Source organism: Bolinopsis microptera, chromosome 11, assembly GCF_026151205.1.
Source record: "Bolinopsis microptera isolate Bmic1 chromosome 11, MBARI_Bmic_1.0, whole genome shotgun sequence".
Lineage (NCBI taxonomy): Eukaryota > Metazoa > Ctenophora > Tentaculata > Lobata > Bolinopsidae > Bolinopsis > Bolinopsis microptera.
Window position 1 is genome coordinate 17,229,081 of NC_087082.1, and position 22,900 is coordinate 17,251,980.

The window sequence follows — 22,900 nt, forward strand, 5'->3', positions numbered from 1 at the left end:
GCTACATAGTATAGAGGAAGTCGTAAAGAGAGAGGAGAATGCACTCACCACTTATGTGGTGAGAAGTAGAGACCCAGAACTTATTGCTCTGAAGGACTACTTTGTCAAAGACAAGATACTCTTGGGTGAAGAGATAGAGAAAGATATCGACCGAACACAACGCGAGGAAATCCGCAAGGAGAAGTGGACTGCTAAAGTGATGCACGGACAGTTCCCAAGGCAGATGGTGGGTATAGCGGACCCGTTAACCTCTTGGAACTGGCTCACTCAACAAGACTTGAAGAAGGAGACAGAAGGATTGTTGATAGCAGCCCAAGACCAAGCACTTAGGACGAATTATGTGAAGCACAGGATTGACAAAACACCTGGCTCTTCTCCCCTCTGCAGACTCTGCAGAAATCATTACGAGACAATAGACCACATACTGAATGGGTGCCCAAAACTTTCACAGACAGAATATAAGTGTCGGCATGACAAAGTAGCTGCCGCATTGCACTGGAGTCTGTGCAAGGAATACGGCTTCCCACGCAGTGAAAGGTGGTACGAACACCGGGCAGAGAAGGTGCTGGAGAACGAAAAAGTCAAGATATTGTGGGACTTCCATGTCCAGTCGGACCACGTTATCGAACACTGCAGACCGGATCTCCTCCTGGTAGACAAGGTAACCAACGCAGCAACCATCATTGACGTTGCAGTCCCAGGAGATACCCGGATCCTGGATAGAGAACAAGAAAAGATACTGAAATATCAAGACCTAAAAAGAGAAATCAAGAAGAACTGGAATTTACGAAAGGTCACAATCGTCCCTGTGGTGATAGGCGCATTAGGAACTATCACCATTAACTTTCGTAAACACCTCGACGCAGTCCATTGCAATCTGAGCATCTCTAATCTCCAGAAGACAGCTCTGCTTGGATCAGCCAGAATTCTCAGGATGGTCTTAGACATATGATATTATTGAGAGTATAATACACTGTAGATACTCTATATTTAGTTTATTCTTCACTGGATACTGTAATTAACACTTTTTACCTGGTCCTCTTATATCTTTTCCCTTGCTATGCAAGCCCTGTCTCTTGTTTATACAATTTTTAACCCGTATATTGGGTAGACTGTGTATTTGTTATGTATTTTATATTATACAGTTTTGTGTACAAGTAATTATTGTTATTTACTGGACTAAGGGGTATACATGTGTTGGAGTTTTTCTCTTATTTTTCTTCTCTTGCTCTGCATGCCCTGATTCTTGTATAAACATGATGTTTGTTTAAATATTGTATATTCTTGTATTGATTGTAGTATTTTGTGGGTCAGATTCAGCAATACCCAATGGGTACTTGCTGAATCACTGTTTTATACACTCTGTAGCCAGTCCCTGTGTTCCGTCCCTTGCCCTGCAAGCCCTGTTTCTTGATTATACAGCATTTATTTATCGTGTATTACATTGTAGTATGTAATAAACATTTGTAGTAGTGTAGGATTGTTTGTATTTCTTTTTGCTAGGTTTTATAATATTTATTTGTATAATTTGTGATTGTTTCTCCCGGTTTTCTTCCCTTGCGTAGCAAGCCCTGTCTCTTGTAAAAACAACCTCGAAAGATTTGTAGATACACATAGTCTCTACACCTTTACCCTCTGGTCCCTAGGGTCAGCTGATCCCGGGCCAGAGTAAAACTACCGACTGCCAAGGTTTGACGCCTAGGCAATCGAGACCTCTTATTGAGACCCTTTATAATAATAATGTCCGATAATAATGTCCGATAACAGATATGGTATATTTCTACAAAAAAAACACTCCACGAATTTCGTTCATTGCAGTAACTTCGCTCAAACTTCATGGATAGGATTAAGATCAAATCTTTTGCAATGTGCAATGTATTTTGAATCAGTCTAGACCTAGTAGTAGTTTCATGTATATTATGCATTACCTGGCACGCCAGTCGATGTGCGCGGCGCTCTTTTCAAGCTTCATGAACAGGGGCGCTCCTACTAAATCGCTCGCCCAAATTTTAAGAAAATTCTTGTGAAAACGCCCTTTAGGCATGAAAGTGATCTAGATCGGTGTATTTTTGGACGCTGATTCCGAATCACCCCCCATGACGTAGGGTTAAAATGATTCCCTGGAGAGTTATGGGCAAAAAACTGTTTTGGTCACGTGACAGGCTAGTAAAACGTGAATTCGATTATTTAGGGCTCGGGTTAGAGTTAGGGTTGTGGTTAAGATTATGGATAGCTTTGGGGTTATGGTTAGGGTTAGGGTTGGGATTAGGGTTTATGTAAAACCGTTTTGTACGGCTGCAAAACCAAAAAAACCAAAGTCACGTGAAATTTTTGGGCGAGCGATTTAGTAAGAGCCGAACAGGGGCGAGCAATAAACTAGCAAGCTAGGTAAATTATGCAATGATGCAGATCACAATGGGGTGATTTGATTTTCGAAGTGAACAAACACAAAAAATAAAAAACTTCATTATCCTATTTCTCCGTAAAAAGCACTTAGCACAAGTTACTGGGCCGCGCTCAGCCTGTCATTCCGCCTAATCTCTATGTTTATAAACATGATAGCCTGAGGTCCCCAGGTAATTGTTGATTCACGATGTCAATCCTTCGCATCTCGCCGATCTGCATCATCTGAGGTTGCGAGAAGAATTATTTGATGCGCGGCGCGACCCAGTAGTGCATCGCGCTACAAGGTAATTGTTATATTATGGAGAAATACGTCGGTAGCGTTTTTGAGCTTGTTTGTTGTTATTTTCTTTCAAAAGTATTCCAAGTGATTTGTATAAGTGCATATATTAACTCTGAATACATTGCAAAATAAATCATTTCGATTCATGAAGTTTGAACGAAGTTACAGCAATGCGCGCAATTTGGGGAGTGTGCTCATGCTTTTGGCGGAGATATAAACTGCGCCAAACGTAAAAAGAATACAGCGTGTATCAAGCCCACTAGCTTCAAAGCAAGCATAATATATATATATATATATATTTGAGACATTCAGTGAAACAGTAAAACACGAAATTCACATATATATATATGACAATGCGTGTGGCCCGCGAGGAGATGACATTATCCAACTCTCACATATATCATGTCATATTATATATATATTTTGGAAGAATACAGTGAAACGAATGATTAGCACAAAGGAAATTCAGCAAACCTAACATTTGTTTTGGAGGACTTGGCCGCCGCGCGCTTCGATGTTCGACGCGCCGCACAAACTAGCATTAGACTAAATTGTTGCTATGTTAATTCGCAGAGCAACGATCTGAAAGGGTTGACATCGTCAATCAAGCATTTGTTGTAATTTGATTTATGATTGGCGATGTCAACCCTTCGTTCGCGTTGTAGCGCGATGCACTACTGGGCCGCGCCACGCATCCAATAATGCTTCTCGCAACCACTTATACAGATCGACGAGATGCGAAGGATTGACATCGTGAATCAAACCCTTCGCAGCTCGGCGGGACCCATGCACCATGCTTGGAGGACTTCGCCGCTTCGCCGCGCCGCGCAAACTAGCATTCTTGCTTCGCATCGAAGATGGTTACAGAGCCGAGGAAAAATCGCTATTCCTCGGTAAAACTTGTATTACGTTGTGACCCCCACGGTCGTTTCACTATGGCATAGTTTCTACGATACAGGGGGAGCCGCGCACTCGTGCGCGGCGGGTCATACAACGTATGACAAGGTAAAACCGAGGGCGAGGACTCGGTCGACCCTTGATGATAGGAAACTTAATTGAGGGTCAAATAAGGAGGGATACCGGTTAAAAGTTCAAAAAACTTCCTAAGATACCCCTTCAGTGCATACTGTATAAAAAGTAATAGTAATTTAAATTTATAGATTATAGTGGCACAACAACTTAAAATGCACAGGTGTGCCATGAAAACAAGTCAGGATACAAGAAAACCTGAAAAGCAATCCACATTTAGGTTCTAAACCATAGAAAAATGTAACGACTTGATACACTAAATTACATTTTAAACAGTAGAAACATTGAAAAAAATAATAAATTAATTAATATCATAAGCACGTTTAAAAAGAAACGTTTTCAGATACACTTGAAAAGAGTCCAGTGACATGCAATTCTTAATTTCAAGAGGCAGCTCATTCCATAATTTAGGGCCAACTTTCTGAAACGATCTTTCTCCATACTGTGTATATACTCTAGGTTCAGTCAAATAGATAAGATGATTATAATTGGCATATTTAAACATATTACTTAAATAAACATAATACTATTAACTATTAACTATTGCTATTCTTCCTAATTTCTTCATTAACAGAACTGTGAAAATTTCACAGCATTTTTCATTAAGAAACAGACAAAAAAATTCAAGAGATATTTATTCCCTTGTAATTTAGTGGATTTTATATATATTATTACGAAGGGTTTTATTTTTACCTCAGTTTTTAAATTTGTACCATTTTTACAGAATTTTTATATAGGGTCATTGCTATATTATGTGTATGTTTATTTATTCCCTTTCTCTTGGCAACACACGGATTTTTATGCAAATATTCAACTTGTTGCTTCTTCTTCTGGATATAATTTACACCCTTTATTTTCCCTAAAACTATATATGACACTTCCCTAAAGTCACTCATTCGAGAATGCTACTGTGTAACCACATTTCAATTACTTCACAGCTTTGACTCTGTTCTTTGTTTTTAAAAAAAATTACTGGATACTGGTGTTTACTGTAGCTGTGATCTCTTCACATTTGTTAATTCTCCATCCTTTGCCTCAGGTGAACTTAGAAAATGGCATCTGCTTTATCTAACCTGTCTGGTTACACAAAGACTGCACTACCTCTTGTATTCTATGGCTTGACGGATTATTATTACAGCAGATTTCATCTTAGAGAAAGGTTTGTCAATCCCATCCCTGCATGTTATGCTGCAGGCTCCCATGCACTGATACTTCTCATTCTATTCATCTGCAACTACTACTGGTATAGAAAAGTGAGGCTTCCAAATGTCAATGCCTCACTTGTTTTGACATCGTTATCTCTGTCATTCCTTTTGAGGTGTAATGTATTTGATCTGAATCACAATTTTGGTGAGCCATCGTATAAAAACATAACGGCAATTCTATTCCCTCTTGTACTTTTGTATCATGGAGCTGAAAAGTATGGGTGTTTGGGAGCATTCCTAGCTATTCTTCTTAGTAGTATCTCAAGAATCCAGCCCTTACCAGTGAACCAGGTGCTTATTGGAGGAGTATTATCTCTTACTGCACATTTATGCTTGTGCTTTTTGAATAAATGTCGTCAAGAGAAGCAAGCTGGAATTGAAGATCTCAACAATGAAACAAAGATGAGGTCATTTCTGGAGGTTTCTTCTAACTTGTTCCTGGGTATTGTATTATGTGATATTATAATGGCACTATTCGAGGGTGATCAGTCGAACAGTTACAATGGATTTGGTGCCACAAGCATATCACTGTTTGCTTTGTCTTCATTGGGAAAATTTGTCCTACTTTATTTCAGCACCAATTGTGGAGTACATGCATTGATGGTTAACTGGGTTAGCAAAACAATTATGTTTAGTTTCACATACACTCTTGGGTACAAATTCGACCTTACTATTTCAAATCTACTAGCCATGCTTCTGTGGGCTATTTATGTGATCATTTTCATGATAATATCGAAGTTCAAAGAGAAAAGCTCTTCTAGTGAAGTAAAGTATGTACCTGTCCTTAGTCACGTAGATTGATTTGAGGCAAATGAAAAGCAAGGACAAAAGAAAATCGCGATTATTCAGGCCAAAGATCGCGGCACCGAGACAAGCCAAACTATGCAAAATTGCGGCAAAAGATATGTATTTGCAGAGCTAAATTAGATGTCATATATTCGTTAACTAGCTCGTTAGTCTGGTTAGATTGGGCGCGCCAGGCTAAACAATAGCATATATCATAATCTCAAATATGTTATTGCTATAGAACAGCACTAGTACTAGAAACTATTTAGCCACACAGCATATTCGGTAAACTCTGCAGGTTATAAATTATGTAGATTGAAGGAAGATGGAAGCTGGTTCCACAGTTTACCTGTCTAATACTCTAATATCACGCGAACTTGAGTCTCTGGTGGGGCTTCCCTAGGCTAAGTATGTAGCATTATTAAAATGTTCGTTATATTACCGGGATATCATAATGCTTCTACCACTATTTCCTTTCATCACCTCGGCTAAAATCTCACATGTCGAAGTTTAAATACAGATGATAACTGTTGTCCTGCCCGAAAGTCCCAAAAGTAATCCATAGAAATGTGTTAGTAATATCGAGGACTGCGACTGCACCTATAAATCTACCATCTTTTATTTATTTATTCATCATTATTTTTCTCTCGAATTGTTCTATATTTCCTGGTTAGCTCAACAGTTACACCAAGAAGCTAAGCTCCATTAGACATGTCCGTGTGTCTCGTCTTATTAAGGGGAAAATCGCGATTCCGCACATGCATATGCCGCGATTTCCTTTTGTCCTTGATGACAAGTAGTGATTATATATTTAGTTTGTTAATTCAGTGGAACAATTTGCTTCAGTTGTTATCATTTTAATTTCAGATCATTTTACTTTTTAGAGTATATAATAAATCTTAAGTAGCATTTAGATGACATACAATATTTTGTTTTAAATAAGTTTGGTAACATGAATCAAGAGATGCAATGTTCAATAATAATCTTTATATATTATCAAACATTTGTTTATGAATCTTCGCCTTTGTTTTTTATTTTACCAATTTTCTTCTATCTTTTAGAAAACAATCCTCATCTCAAGACCCCTGCCACCTTGAATCACATTTTTTGATCGATTTGTATGACTTGATACATGGTGATACCGAAGTGAAATATAGTCTAATATCCATTTAGTTGAATAGAAAATGAATGCCATCTGTGTTTTGAGGAATGACAAAGAGTCTTTCGGAAAAATCAAGTTTTCCCAAGAAAAGGACGGGGCTCCTACCACTTTGACTGTAAGTAATGCAAAAGGTTTCTGAGGACTTCTTCAAAATTAGAATTCACGAACTGCTGATATTCTTTTAAACCTAAATAAATAAATTTAAACATTTCTGACCCTTTCAGAGAGACCTTTCTAATATCAATATTTTGAACAAAACCTGATTACATTTGTAAATCTGATTTGGTTCAAGAACCCTGATTTACTATTTATCCAGGTCGAGCTAGAGAACGGTGCTCTGACTGAAGGCCATCATGGATTCCATGTACATCAGTTCGGGGACAATACCAATGGTTGTATTTCTGCTGGACCCCACTTCAACCCCTTCAAGAAAACTCATGGAGGACCAACGGATGAGGTAGCATAAGTTCTTTGTTTCTCTTAGATTTGTTGCTGCCGAATGCCTACCGTAATAAAATTTTTTATTCGAATGTTGTTGAAATTGATACTGCTATTTGTTATCTGAATACCTTACTTGAAGACATATTTATATTTGACATAATTCCGGTCACGACCTAAATGATTTTGGAACGAAATTATGGGATTTTTTTTGAAAACCACCGCATTTCGTACCCCAAATTAAATCATGGTATTTGGGGATTTATTTCATTTCTTTATTTTACAAAAATGAAACCCAATAATCGAAAAAATCAATAAAATAAAATATGAAATTTGAAATATTACAAGTCAATTTCTTCTTGATCTTCTTGATCTTCTGGTTTTCGACGTTTATAGAATTTTTAAATTCTATGTTAAAAGCAATTCATGAACTGTAGAATGATTACTCTCTGAAAGTAAACGGATGCAACATGTCTGATGAAGATTTCACTTTGAAGGTGAATTTTACTTACAATTCTCTAGGTGAGGCATGTGGGAGATTTGGGTAACGTTGCAGTTGATGGAGCCGGAAAATGCACAACTGGTTAGTTGATAATATAATACTCCCCCATACAATAGCTGTAAGTGTCTGCCTAATTCTGATTTGTTACCTTAGTTTCTTAGTACTAACAGTAACATTCAATATTTTCAGTGATCACTGATCCTCAAGTGTCACTTTTTGGAGCTAACTCCGTCATCGGTCGAACTATGGTTCTGCATGCTGGAGTTGACGACCTTGGCAAAGGTAATTACTATGTAACACTTTATACAATTCATTTATTTATTATAAATATAATTAACAGATTTTACCAAAACCCATAATTGGGCAGAGTGGACCGCTGCCAGTGTCTCTCTTTCCCAAACAAAAGTATATGATATTAATTTGAATGACCGTCTGCAAATGCAAAATGATACCGAGAATTAAATCGGACGCTCGCTTTTTCCATTCATTCACGGCTTACGAATTGTGTAAATAAGTTTCGATTAATTGATTTTCGATTAATCAATCACACGCTGTACAAATCTATTTTGGTTCCTCTCGGGTCGATACCCAGTATTTCGGGATAATATAAGGGCGGTAATATAGTTAGCGTCAAATTAGCTGATGTTTATTGAATCGTTATTGCTGAGTACAGCTGCCTTCGGGTAGTTATTTCATATAGTTCTTCTTAATCTATTACAATTGTAATTGTAAATGAATGGGAAAAGCGAGCAACCGATTTCATTCTCGGTATTATTTTGCATTTGCAGACGGCCATTCAAATTAATATCATTTAGTACTTTTGTTTGGGAAAGAGACACACTGGCAGCGGTCCACTCTACCCAATTATGGGTTTCGGTCAAATATCATCTCTTTTTGATTAATGTCAGGGTAATGGGACTACTGCGGAAATACCTTAGTATTGCTGTATAACTACTACAAAAGTAATCCCGATAACACTCGACCTCTGCCTGATCCAGAGGATGTCGCCATTTTACCTTCACACAGACATCGAACGCTATAAGAAGATGACGATCAGACCTCGTTAATGTCAGGGTACTTTACAAAGTCGAAATATAAAGTGATAACTTCATTAGATAAGGAGGTAATTTCAACGATTTCGAAATTTTTCCTTTGAAAACATTTCCTTGTGTTTAGACAAGAATATCTGTCGATCACTGACTGAATATGCCACTTTATACTCATTCAAGTTGGCATTAAATTCATTTATAAATTTACTATTTAACTGTCGTGGGAAAGCAGAATCTAATCGACATCACGAATGAGCAAAATTCTCACCTTTCGCACGTGCAAACTTCGAGCGGACATTGCGTGCGCATTTAAAATTGAATCACCGTAATTTTTTGCATATTGGTATTTTATATATATAGTTTGATAAACATTATACAAAGTTTCAAAAAATGTCAATGAGAACTTACATTACAACGGGACTCCAAAGTTGATAAAAATCGTAAAAATAGCAATTTTCAATCAATTTGGGCGTGTCCCCACGTGTGCAACTTTTTGATTCTTAACTTTCAAATTAGCCTAATGCACAATATAGACCTATAGAAAGCAGAACTGAGCTCCACAACCCAAGGGATGGCCCAACACCAGAGAATACTAAATCACAACAGTAAACTTTACTGTTGGGGGTATAATAGCATAGGGGGTAAATAGTATAGTGAGTATAACGGCGGCGGTTGTGCTTGCCAGCACTGTGATCAAGTCTGTCAGTCTGAGCAAATCGTTCTATTGCAAATCCGTAACGACTATTTTCTTGTTTTTGTTGTGAATTTCTATAAGTACTAACACGGGACAAAAGGAAATCGCGGCATGTACGGAATCGCGATTTTTCCCATTATTTGCGACAAATTTTATGTATAGTTTAATGTACCGCGAAATGTAATTCGCGATATCGCGATTTTTGGCCAAAATAATCGCGAAATCCTTTTGTCCAGCTGTACCAACAGCACAGCACAGGTAATAAAACCATTTTGACAGGTGGTAATGATGAGTCTCTAAAGACAGGTAATGCTGGAGGACGTGTAGCCTGTGGAATCATCGGGTTCTGCTCCTAATATCTTACAACTCTGAAGTAGTGACATTGAGTAACAATGTAACATCACTCTAAAATATGTACATGTTACTGTTACACTTACATGTATTTACTTTAAAATGATGGACAATGTATTGACTACATTATAATTTTTCAGTACCAAATGCTCAATAACCAAATATGTATATTTGTTTGATGTTAGAATAACCAGTATAAAAAGATGTTAAGTGTTTGCGTGACCCTCGTAATTGTTAGTTTCTCAAAATACCGGCGTATTTTGGTTACATTTTGGTTGTGATATTTTGTGAACTTTGATCTGGTATGATTGATGGATTTGAATTTTTGACAATTAAAAAGCTTAAAATGTTATGTTGATTCCTCAAACGTAAAATACATTTTTATTCTTTTATTTTGAAAGTATAATTTACTTATAAACTTGTTTTAAAAAGGGCTGTGTTGTTTAAGGGTGATTTGTGTATATAATATACACTTGAAATATATATGACTGGTTCATAGTAAATGTAGTCTAAAAACGTCGGTTTTCTTTTTGAGGAAACAGTTAATGATACTTTTTGAAGTTTTGCCTAATTTATTTGCATTTATAATCATTTATATTTTTGTTATACTGGATTGGGAGCTTTCTTTGACTAGGAATTTATTACAATCAGTAACTACTTCTATCTTCAGTCCAAAAGTAAATTATACAAGCATAACTACCATATACAATTGTTCAGTCATTTATCGATGAAAATTGGAATCATGTCAATGTTTAAAGATTTCACGTAGTAAAAAAATCAGCTTATCAAAAACGTCCTGAATCATAAATTGTTAGTGTTACTCGGAACTTTTATTCCAAGAAAAATGCGATTTTATAACTATCCGATGGTCCAACGGATTTTTACACACAGTTCGGAATTGTACTAAACTTCCCTCTTTGGTTTCAAACTCAATACAACTCTCGTGATTGCGTTTACCGTCTATATCACACTGCACTGAAACTCCATCGTTATCATTATATTGAATTACAAAAAGTCCCGTCTTCTTTAACGGCCTCCCCAAGTCAGGATGGGGTCTCCAAGTGGAGCCAACTATTGAGTTATCTTGGAACTTGACATCCAGCAGGCCCCCAAAGGGGTAATCCTCCCTGACCCACGTGCCGAGCAAGCACCCGTAGTTAGTCAGCACGTGTTTGTAAAACCACTCTGCGTGTTTGTTTGACAAGGCTATGAGGTGCGGACCGTAGTGGTGGACTGCAAGTGCGCGCCATATTCCGCCTGAGCGGGATATGTTGTTCAGGTAGCGGCACGTACGCAGGAGCTGTACAATATCTTTCTCTGGGGTGGAGAGATGTTATTGTTGGGTGGAAACCTCTCAAAGATGTTGGTTTATGTATATTATATATGGCTGCTTAATACACTGATTGATCAAACAACATCGGTGCAGATCAAAGTTCAGCTTAAGAGTAAACAAGCCAGATTAATCATGTTACAATCTAACCTGATAAACATGAGATGATTGCTAGTAGAACTTCTACTGGCAGATCCAGGAGTGAGCGCACCATTCTCATTGTTAGGTCACTGGTTATTAACTCCCATAGTAACTGGTTAGTAACTGGTTAGTAACTGGTTAGTAAATGGTTTGTAATTCTCATAGAGGTGTAACTTTTGGAGTTGTAACTTTTCAGGTTTGTTTGAGTCAAGTGATCGAATAAGAACCATCTTAGTCTAACTGATGGTTCCAAGGCCATTTAAGTATTATAATATAAAGCAATAATTTAGAAATAATACATAGCAAAAACTCTGAAGTACATGTTTACACAATTACAAACAATACATAACATGCATCAGAAAATAGTTGTGAACCGAAATCATCATGACATAGCAAATTAAACGATAGTGGAAACAAAAGTAGAATAGTTTAAACTAATGTAAGTAAATTAGGGAACTACTATTAAAAAAACGCGCACTTTTAACTAATTATCGTTGCAAACAGAGATGATCATCAGTAGGTTCCATTAAATCTATATGGGCCCTAATGTGCCTCCAAGTGCCTTCTGAGTGTAGTTATACATAATATTTAAACAGTTGTTTTCAATAATGAAGTTCACAAGGATACAACTGATATACTTAGGTCAACACTTGCTCTCCACACAACATTCAAAGCAACAATACTGCAGATATAGTTAGGTCGACACTGAGATCAAAGCAAATACAACAAAACGTTTGCCAAATACCAAACAACTAGTGTGTGTATTATTAGCAGACCAGTCAGCAAACAAATCAGCACTGGCGAGCCAATTAACAATCACTCCGATATGGGAACATTGCAATTATACCTGCTAGCAGCACAATAACTATCAACTGATAAGAACTCAGCACTCGGCAGGGGTGTTGTTATCAGAATATCAGATTCCTACTCAACAGACAGCTATGTAGACAGCCACCACAGCTACAGGATAGGGCGTGTGATGTGATACAATATACTACCACCCGTGATACAATACCAGCACACAGCCAGCAACAGGAAGCTTCAGTTTAATAATATATTCAACCGTGGGTATATTTTATAATAAAGCTGGACCAAGCTACCGCACAAATTTTAATAAAACTAAATCAAAAGAGCTGAGAGTGGCTAGAGTATGTAAGACTCTCAATTGGAGAACAGGTTTGTTGAAACCTGTCAACGCCACTGCTTCATGGGAGAGAGCTAGCTCACTGTACACAGGAGATTATACTGGTCATACGCCGTTAATTAGACTGCTAATTAATGATTGTTTAATTGCGAAATCATCGGTTGCCTTGAGTGGCTTGCAGCCGACTGTATGTAAAGGAGATTTTATGCGCATATTAATTAATGTATGAAGTGGTATGTTTAATTATATAGTTCATACTTCCACTCTATTCTGGTATTAAGCGGGATTTAGCGGGATTGTCATATCTGAGCACAAGTAGCAGTCTATACTTAACAAGATATGTAAGGCTTTGAAATACAGATGCCACATGGTTAGTGGTTACATGCATTATGACAGGTATAGCTGTAGTACAATGTATATGATAGTTTTAATGTAGAGAACTTTCCCCCTTGCCAGGCTATATATAACAAGTAGCTATACTAAAACAAGTGACTAATTGTCACTTGATCATAAGAAATTAAACTTAATTTTAACAGAAACTTAAAACGCACTGATATTGAATAATGGAATTGAAAATAATTTATTTTGTAACATTCATACTATAATAAATCCTGCTGAAAGTAAGTTATTTCCTCTAGCAGCTGGTATTTTGATTATAATGAATCAAATATTATGCAAACCTATTAATTCTAATTAAATCTAAATATTATTTGCTTTTAGCAAAATCTCAACATGTCTGGAGCAGCCCTTGTCAAGAACGTTGTACACTTCCTAAAACCCATAAGAGAGATAGTCGTCATGGCTCCTATCGTTTATTACGGTCTGTCTAAAGTCCAGGTCGTTCCTCCAAAGAGTAAGTTTACTGAAATTTATTCCTTATAATAAGAAACTTTTATTAAAACTCCCTAATTATGAAACTTTGATTAACGACAATTGAAAAAACTGGGTCACAATTGAAAAACTGGGACAGATAGTTTAAGTGTATTGCTGTGTCACACAGCAAAACGCTTGAACATTCTATCATTGATTTAACTTAAACGGGAAAAGAGCAACACATTCAGTTGAAGAAAAGAGAACAATATACATTACACTTTGAGTTGATCCCATGAAGTGCTGTAATAGTGTAATTGTATGAACTAATTATATCAATTTCAGAGTAAAAGATGAAGTTTAAACCTTGGTCTCTCTCTTCTCTTCTAGGCGACTTTGGATTCTTTGGTGATCTAATCGTACTTCTGGACTCAGCTTAAATAGTTTCTAATGCATTATTAATTTATTATGTCACGTAGTGTTCACTCATAGACTTTAGTTCGTTGCTTGTGAGGATGTTTTGGCTTCATTTTCGGAGATGAGTTTGGTTTATATAATTGTGTATAGTTAAAGGTACTACTTTGAATAAAACTTTGTGGTAACAACCGTCGTTTTATTCATAGAGAACTTGTCAAAACAAATTCAATATGCTACAGATTTCATGAAAAAATTCGTTTTTTGGACGGACCAAATTGTGAAGTTCAGTCAAACTTGTGTGCTTTCATAATTATAAGAACTGACGGGTAAATTACTCCAATTATGATATCCGTCGCATGAATTGATATCCTTTCGCTGTTAAAATAAAGTCATATTCGATAATTTAATTACATCTGATAAGAATTTCAAATATTCTATAACCCTGTGTGAAAGTTACAATCAATTCAAAATTGAGATGACAGCAACTAAAATTATAAAAAAAATAATTTATACGATTAGAAGACTGTTGACGCATATAATTATAAACAAAGTTTAAAGTTAAATTGTGTGATGTTACAAGTTTATTACTAGTTCATGATTTAGGACGGTGTTTGGTCCCGCCCTCGTGTCCATGTAAATGTTAGTCATGTCATTCGCCCTCGTGTCCACCCTTTTAAGAATGTTCCGCTGTTGTGCCTACCCGGTAGTCAGACTACCGCTCTCGTGTCCCTCCGCTCTTGTGTCCACCTTGTTTTGGAAAGTTCCGCCCTAGTGTCCTCTATTCCCTGTAATCTGATTAAAGTATTTATCCCCATATTATAACATATATTTATCAGTCCCTCCTCAGCCTCTCCTTATCTTGTAGTTTTACTGTTAAGTTCTAGGTTATTACGAGTTTTAACTTACAATCTACACCTAAATACACGTTTTAAGCATCTTAATTCCTTGAATATATTGATGTACCGTGTGTGGTATCTTGTCATATCTTGATTTATTAATAAGTACTTTATTTGGAATCTTGCGATCGACATGACAGTTTAGAAGCTACTTGCCAATAAATATTTTTCGAAAGTTTTTGTATAATGTCTTTGCAGTAGATCACACGTAGTCAGTAATTCACCCAGTATGTACAGCCCATGATTTAACATAAACTGTAACAACTGAAGTTAACCGTTAGTAAACTAAGTATTCAAAGTATTTGAGTACTTAACCTTAGGAGTGAGTAGGTATCCCTCCTTTAATTCCTCTCAAATTACTATGAGCGGAAATGTAATCAAACTTCTTTAGCTTGAATATTGAATTGTGTTTCCAGAATGTAAACTCTGACCCAGTAAATGTCCTAAATTCGATTTACATGGCTTGTTCAGAATGCTGTTTAAAAAACGAGTAAGTTCTCCCTCTGCCTTTTGTTGTTTTGTGTCCTTAGCTAGGCTGGTGAATCTTAACTTATAATTGATGCCTGAATAGTGAATGCTGGCTTGAAAAAATTCAGTAGTCTCTCGAGCATTTTATAATGCAAATTATCAATAAAAGTTTGTTATCTTGTCAACACATAAAATCAATATACTAAATTAAAAAAACAAAAATTGCCGATTTAGAAACCGATCAAACCCTCAACTAAATTAAAAAGTAAAATCCAAATCACATATTATAACACACAAATTATCAAAATCTCCGGGCCTTAACCAGTAACTGTTCAGCAAGTAAAACACGTAGCATAGAGCTGTAGTAGCAGCAACACCCCGCCATGTTGTCGTGTGCTTCCGGCCTATTCCGACAAGTGGCCTGCCGACCAGTGCCGCTCTACTCCCTCAGCCGTGCCTCCTCTCTTACCTCCTCTTTAACCTCATCTAAACCTCATCTAACCTCACCCTCCTCACCATCCTACACGCAGTCCCGGAGCTTGTCCTTGTCTTCTGTTTTCAGCCCGGAGAAGAGTGTGGCTCCTGCTGGCTTTACCAACAGATATGCTATGATTATACCGGCTTTTCTCACCCACATTTGTATCGGTAAGTCAAGATAGCACTGTGTGTTTCACTAGATTCTACCGATCTACTACTAACTATTTGAGATACTTGAGACACTTGAAATGTTTGACATATTTGAAATATCTCTCCCTCTTCAGGAGCTCCTTACGCCTGGTCTGCAATGAGTGGACCCTTAACACGTGACTTTGGTTTTGTGTGCTCGTCCGCTGAAGACTGGTCCATGACCTCCGCTGTGGTCCCCATGTCCATCCTCTTCGCATTCCATGGTTTCTCCGCGGCGCTAGCTGGTAAATGGCAGATGAAGGTAGGGCCCCGAGCTGCAGTTGCAGCAGCTGCAGTAGCGTTTGGTGGTGGCTTCCTGTTATCAGCTGCTGGGGTGGCGACGCACAATATTGCGCTCGTTTACCTGGGATACGGTGTTTTAGGAGGTATTGGGCTGGGCTTGTCTTACACGCCTCCTATACAGGTCAGTTTAGCCAGCTTAGATGGAATGATTCTTAGCTAGACAATTTTACCTTCATCTACTGCTCTTACTCCCTTTTTTTTACCCGATAATAAAACTTGTTGTTTAAGGGGGCAGGGGGGGTCTTCATGGAAATTTTCTCAAAATCGACTTTTTAGTTGTTTCTGATAGAGGGGAGTGATATCTATCAGATGCTTTTAATCCGATAGAAAAATATTGCTCCTAGCCGAAATTATCGCCGGTAAAAGGTCAGTGCTTGTGTGTAATTGTATTGCGCGAGCGATTTTTGAACGTGTGCCCTGAAAATCGAGTCTAAAAATCTATCTTCTACATTTTTTAAGCAATCACCCTCAAACTTTCAGGATATGTTCTAAGGATCATTTAGAAGGGATTGTCCAGGCAAAATTTTGAGATAGGCCTTTAAACATTTTTTATTCGATTTTAAAAATCTTGGACCTCGAAAAATCGTCAAAAAACCAGGTCCAAGATTTTCAAAATCGAATAAAAAATGTTTAAAGGCCTATCTCAAAATTTTGCCGGGACAATCTCTTCTAAATGATCCCTAGAACATATCCTGAAAGTTTGAGGGTGATTGCTCAAAAAATGTAGGAGGAGATAGATTTTTAGACTCGATTTTCAGGGCACGCGATCAAAAATCGCTTGCGCAATACAATTACACACAAGCGCTGACCTTCTACCGGCGATAATTTCTGCTAGGAGCAATATTTTTCTATCGGATTAAAAGCATCTGATAGATATCACTCCCATCTATCAGAAACAACTAAAAAGTCGATTTTGAGAAAATTTCCATGAAGACCCCCCCCCCCTGCCCCCTTAAATCTTTAACACAATGTCCAACCTTCAGACCGTTATAGAGTGGTTCCCGGACAAGAAAGGACTAGCATCAGGACTCTGTATTATGGGGTTCGGGTCTGGGGCTCTCTTGTTTGCTCCGGTTGCTAATGTACTCTTGGAGAAATTCAGGTCAGTCTACACCATGTTCATCCCAATTTAGTTTCGTATCGATTTGGAGTTGAGCAACTTTCCAATTGATATGCAAAATCACACCTAAGTCCATTCGGCCTTGGCTCGGTTTTTATTAATTAACCCTGTCGAAAATTTTTGAAGCATGCCGGATAGTTTGAAGATGTGACTCTCTGAACTCTAAACCATTGTCCCTACAGTTCCCTACCTACGTACCTTGGAGCAGCAGTGGAGACTATAACAGAGAATGGGCGATTGTTTGCGGAGTCCGGGGGTAAGATGGTGGAGGTGGTGTACGCTAATGCTGCTGATCTTGCTAAGCTCTCTACACAAGGACTGCAGGAGGGATTCTACGTTGTTGGATCCGGAGACACCGGTTAGATAGTTTCTTAGATCGATTTTAATTTTACTTTTTAAATAGAGAATCAACACGACGCAGAAGTTCATATCACTGGTCAGGTAAAGCCTGTCTTTAAAAAATGTAAATCCAAAATCTCAACGCCCTTCACATAGGAGCGGCCATGACGCTGGCGACAATGGGAGTAGGATACACTTTAGCCATGATGGGATCCGCTCTAGCTATCAAGAAACCCCACCCCACCTACAAGATAACAGGAAGCTCTTCTGCCACGCCCACCCAGTCCCTGCAGAACGTGCATACTGACGACATGTTTAAGATGCCTCAGTTCATCGCCCTTGGATCAGCGCTCGTAGTGACCGCTTCAGGTTTGTGTGTGTGTGTGTGTGTGTGTGTGTGTGTGTGTGTGTGTGTGTGTGTGTGTGTGTGTGTGTGTGTGTGTGTGTGTGTGTGTGTGAGCAGCTACCTGATCATTCTAGTTAAATCTATATCTTTAAAAAAACAAATATTTATCTCTTCCATTGAAATTTATATATATAAGCCTTTACCATTAAAGAGATGACTTTGTGGAATGCGAATGGTTTAATTTATCTAAACCCCTGCTGATCAGGTGGTTTGGCGCTGTTGGGATCAGCAAAGCCGCTTATGTCGGAGGTATTCAGTGGAACACTCCCCACCATCGTGACTGCAGCCTTCGCTTCCTCCTTTATTCTTATGCTGAGTGTAGGAAACCTGGGGGGTCGTCTAGCCTGGGCTGCCATCTCCGACAAGATCGGACGTCCCGCTACCTTCCACATCTTCATGTTTGGTAGTATCGCTATCTACGCCGCCTTGCCCACTATCATCCGGCAAGTTGTGGAGTACCAGTCAGCCGCCTCTTTAGCCGCTTTCTGTGGCCTCAGTGTGGCGGCTATCTCAATGTTTGGGGGCATGTATGCTATACTTCCGGCTTATGAGAGTGACTTGTTTGGCTCAAAGTACGTGGGCGCTAACCATGGTAAAATGCTTCTGTTTAGCAGTACAGCCGCTATTGCTGGACCTTCAGCTTTCCTCTACTTGAAGGCTATCTCTGAGAAGGTGACGTGTGTAGCTGAATTCTTATCAAATTATTATCAATATTCATTATTCATTATTTATGTTTTTAAAATATTACGTTTACATGCGGTAAATTGTGTCTGAGTGACTTGAACTACAATGTTTGCACATAATTTCCTGGCTGGTTTTCATACACATTTAACATATAAGCATATCTTGATTACTGGAGGTCAACCTTCGAGAACCAGTAAAAATGTCAGATGGCGGCGACTCGGCGCGGCTGTGTACACATTTTGTACGTAATGAGCTGGCAGAGTTCCAATAATTATCTAATTAGGTAACCATTATGTGTACACTGCACGCCAGGAAATTGCCTCACTATACAATACGACTAATTAGCTACATTCTTATATACGTGTACTGATATGATGCACATCTCTCTGCTAAGTATTTGTTCTGTCGTGAAATCTTAAACAGTTACGCAGTCAACGGCGAAATGTTTTTTGTTTATCGAGTTTTTCTTCGCCGCAAATTTAGGTTGTACTCGTACATTGCCAATTCTTCCAGTAACAAAGTAATAGCAGCAGTCGGCACTGTAGTTGTAGCAAACGATAATGGCACTTGTTTCAACTTTCAACAAAATTTCCTTGTTTTCAGGCAGCTATAACCGATCTCCTAAGTAAAATAGACCCAGCTGCGTTCCTAGAAAAGTTTGGTTCAGACGTGAGTGCAGTAGATGCTCTGATAGAAGCCAAGACAGTTACAATAGCTAAACTGATGGAGATAGCTCCTGCTGGGGTAATGGATCCAACACCCTTCCTGTACGATACTTCCTTCTACTCCATCGCTGCTGCTATTGGTCAGTGTTCTCTTTTGCTAATTTAATGAAGTGAGAAGTCTGTGTAATCATTTGTAGTTCCTGATTTAAATAGGTTACCGGATCCTATGGTCTCTTAATTATATCAAAATCTAGATAGATTCATTTGAGATGCAAGTCGTTTAACAAATTGGCATGTTCCATGTAAGATGTACAGTTAAAACGATTAAAAATAACTAAATCCACGAAACAAAATATCAGCTTAATCTAGAATTACGTACCCATGATAACTAAAAAAACAATATTCTAAGTTTCAAAATCTTCTATAACAACTAATTGTGTTAAATGATATAATTCGGCCAACATCTGATTGAAACGTCTACCATCGCCTTCCTCCTTTATATTTTCCTCCTTTCTTTTTTGGTTTCTCAGTTTCGTCCCTTGTTTCGAACTTTACCTCCTCCTCATCAGAATCAGCTGTTCGTTTCTCAAACATTTCACCAGCTGAAAATCCTAAATTCAAGAAGACATATAAAGGTTAAAAATCTACTGTGCTACTCAGACTCTGTATAAGCTATGTACACAATTAGGCATTCACGGCTTATTCAAATCAGCTTCCGTTAACGCCTAAATTTTCCACTATACTCTTTCAAACAAAGCATTAGATTTTGAAGATGAAAGATGACAAGTTATATCACAAAGTATTGAACATATCGGATGCAGGCCTGATTACACGGACATACCTTCGGTGATAGTAACGAGGGTGAAGAGAAGTAGCAATGTCAGTATAAACACCTTCATGATAGTGCTATCTAATGTCTTGTTATACTTTTTAAAACTGGTTTAGAAGGTTAAACGAGATCATATGAGAGTTTAAAGAAGCTATGACATTTCAAACTTTGTTGAAGAATTAAAAAAAGTTTAAATTGTTAAGGGGGCAGGGGGGGTCTTTATGAAATTTCTCTCGAAATTGATTTTATAGTTGTTTCTAATAGAGGGGAGTGATATCTATCTGCTACTTTTGGTCCCATGGAAAAATATTGTTCCTAGCCGAAATTATTGCCGGTCAAAGGTCAGCGCTCATGTGTAATTGTATTGCGCGAGCGATTTTCAATAGCGCACCCTGAAAATCGAGTCTAAAAATCTATCTTCTCCTACATTTTTTGAGTAATCACCCTGAACCTTTCAGGATATGTTCTAAGCACCATTTAGAAACTTTTACTCTTTTTAGAATTTTTTGGAAAAATCGTCAAAAAAAGAGGTCAAAGATTTTCAAAATCGAATAAAAAATTTTCAAAGGCCTATCTCGAAATTCTAAAAAGAAAAAGTTTCTAAATGGTGCTTAGAACATATCCTGAAAGTTTCAGGGTGATTACTCAAAATCCCCCCCCCCTGCCCCCTTAATTAATAATGATATATTATGCTAATGCTGAATTGTAACTATCTAGAATTTCAGTATTCTATTCGAACTTAAAAGTAATGATACAAAAATGTGAAGTTGAAGTAACGATACAAAAATGTGAAGTTGAAGTAACGATACAAAAATGTGAAGTTGAAGTAACGATACCACCCTTACTTTTAACAATTTCAAGACAAACAACGCACCAGAAAAGTCCAAAAAGAGAAAATTAAACAATTGACAAACAACTGAGAACGTTGAAATATCTCTGTCTCTCTCTCTCTCTCTCTCTCTCTCTCTCTCTCTCTCTCTCTCTCTCTCTCTCTCTCTCTCTCTCTCTCTCTCTCTCTCTCTCTCTCTCTCTCTCTCTCTCTCTCTCTCTCTCTCTCTCTCTCTCTCTCTCTCTCTCTCTCTCTCTCTCTCTCTCTCTCTCTCTCTCTCTCTCTCTCTCTCTCTCTCTCTCTCTCTCTCTCTCTCTCTCTCTCTCTCTCTCTCTCTCTCTCTCTCTCTCTCTCTCTCTCTCTCTCTCTCTCTCTCTCTCTCTCTCTCTCGTAGTGTAGCCAGCATCATGGGATGACGTGCAAACCAGCAAACTGTGTGGTTACTAGTTAGGTTGTGGGTAATTGTGAGCAGCACGGGTCTTGTACGTCTGGTGGAAGTGATTTAAAAGGGTGTGTCCTGATGCAATATATAGCTGTGAAGTGAAGGGGTTCAGTTAAAAGGGTTATTGTCTGCAGTACTCAACTATTGTCTGCAGTACTCAACCCTTTGTAACGTAGTTAGCGCCTGTAAAACTGGTGTATTGTACAGTAAGGGAGACGTAAGATGTGCGTAAGAAAACTCTCTGTTTTGTAGTTAGAGTGGTACAATGGTTACGCTAACAACCATTGCTAATAAACACGGGCCTAACGGTAACTGAGAGTATTTGACGAATAGTATAGCAATTATTTAAATAGTATAGCAATTATTTAAATAGTATATCAATTATTTAAATAGTATAGCAATTATTTGATATAATTGTATACGACCTGCTTTCTAATATATACAAAGGAATGTTGCTAATGATAATTATAAACAAAATGTTGCTCTACGGCGAGTATAAATTGTTACAATTACTGTTGTTATATGCTTTAATTGTTACAATTATTGCTTTGTGATTAAATATTTGGATAGTTAGTTGGTAGGACTCATTAAATAAGTCGCATATTTAGCATTATAAGGTTTACAGGTTTACAAAGATAGATCTATATATTACAGTAAAAACAACAACCAAGTACAAGTGAAGTGTGAAGAATGAGTTCTATTAAATTTCTGATTAAGATTTAAAGCAGACATTTAAGAGTGTGTTTATTCCCAGGTATTGGAGCACTGGTACATTGTATGATAAAACCAGTCGACCCAAAGTGGTACGAAAAAGTGGAAAAGTTGGAAAAGTAGTTCTAAGAGCTGTTTTTAATTTAAAAGGCTACCCTTTTATAGCTAGGCTATTGATGATGTGTGGCACTGTGATGTGCGGTACTGAGTCGCTGATGTAGAGAGTGGAGGAGAATGTATTATTTAGAGTTCAGACAGAATATGTTAATAAGTACTGGGTGATATTATAAAGAATGAGTGGTTTTTAATTTTTGTTATTTGCATGTTTTTTCTGCTTTTATGCTATAAAGGTTTCTGTTGAGAGTATTATTAATTATGCCGTTTACGTTTGCGTGTGATTCCTGAAATTTTCCTGATTTTACTACTGCTATAACTTATGATAAAGAGATGACTGTTATTTATGAGACTTATTAGGTATTTAAAACTAACTAGACTGCATTAAACCATTTTTATTACTGCTAGCATGCTAACCTGCATGTATTCTGTAAACTGGCAGGTCGTAACACGATTTGATTTTTAAAGAGACATTTAGTTTTATTGAACAATTTTTATTAAAAACGAATTTTATCTGATAAATCGAATTTATTTGTAGTACTAAAAATTAATTTGATCATACCGAAAATCACTCATGTCTCATTTATTTTACATGTCTTAATCCTGAACACTAAATTTCTAGATCCAGTCTTTATAGCTTATTTGTCTGTGCTTCAACAATAAAATTCGCATTCCATAATAATT

At 37.6% G+C, this 22,900-nt stretch overlaps 3 protein-coding genes across 3 annotated transcripts in view; all 3 read left to right on the forward strand.

Moving 5' to 3' along the window:
* The window catches only part of LOC134823196 (uncharacterized), a 175,476-nt gene that overhangs the window by 31,685 nt on the left and 120,891 nt on the right, over positions 1 to 22,900 (forward strand). The window lies entirely within an intron of this gene.
* On the forward strand, positions 6,891 to 9,907 carry LOC134823696 (superoxide dismutase [Cu-Zn]-like). Its single transcript, XM_063835230.1, has 5 exons — positions 6,891 to 6,983; positions 7,185 to 7,325; positions 7,829 to 7,889; positions 7,998 to 8,090; positions 9,831 to 9,907. The coding sequence occupies exons 1-5, from the start codon at positions 6,891 to 6,893 to the stop codon at positions 9,905 to 9,907; spliced, it is 465 nt and encodes a 154-aa protein (XP_063691300.1).
* Positions 13,223 to 22,784, forward strand: LOC134823190 (oxalate:formate antiporter-like). Its single transcript, XM_063834572.1, has 9 exons — positions 13,223 to 13,370; positions 13,673 to 15,753; positions 15,870 to 16,198; positions 17,061 to 17,179; positions 17,380 to 17,555; positions 17,693 to 17,905; positions 18,148 to 18,614; positions 19,230 to 19,431; positions 22,146 to 22,784. The coding sequence occupies exons 2-9, from the start codon at positions 15,492 to 15,494 to the stop codon at positions 22,223 to 22,225; spliced, it is 1,848 nt and encodes a 615-aa protein (XP_063690642.1). The 5' UTR covers positions 13,223 to 13,370; positions 13,673 to 15,491; the 3' UTR covers positions 22,226 to 22,784.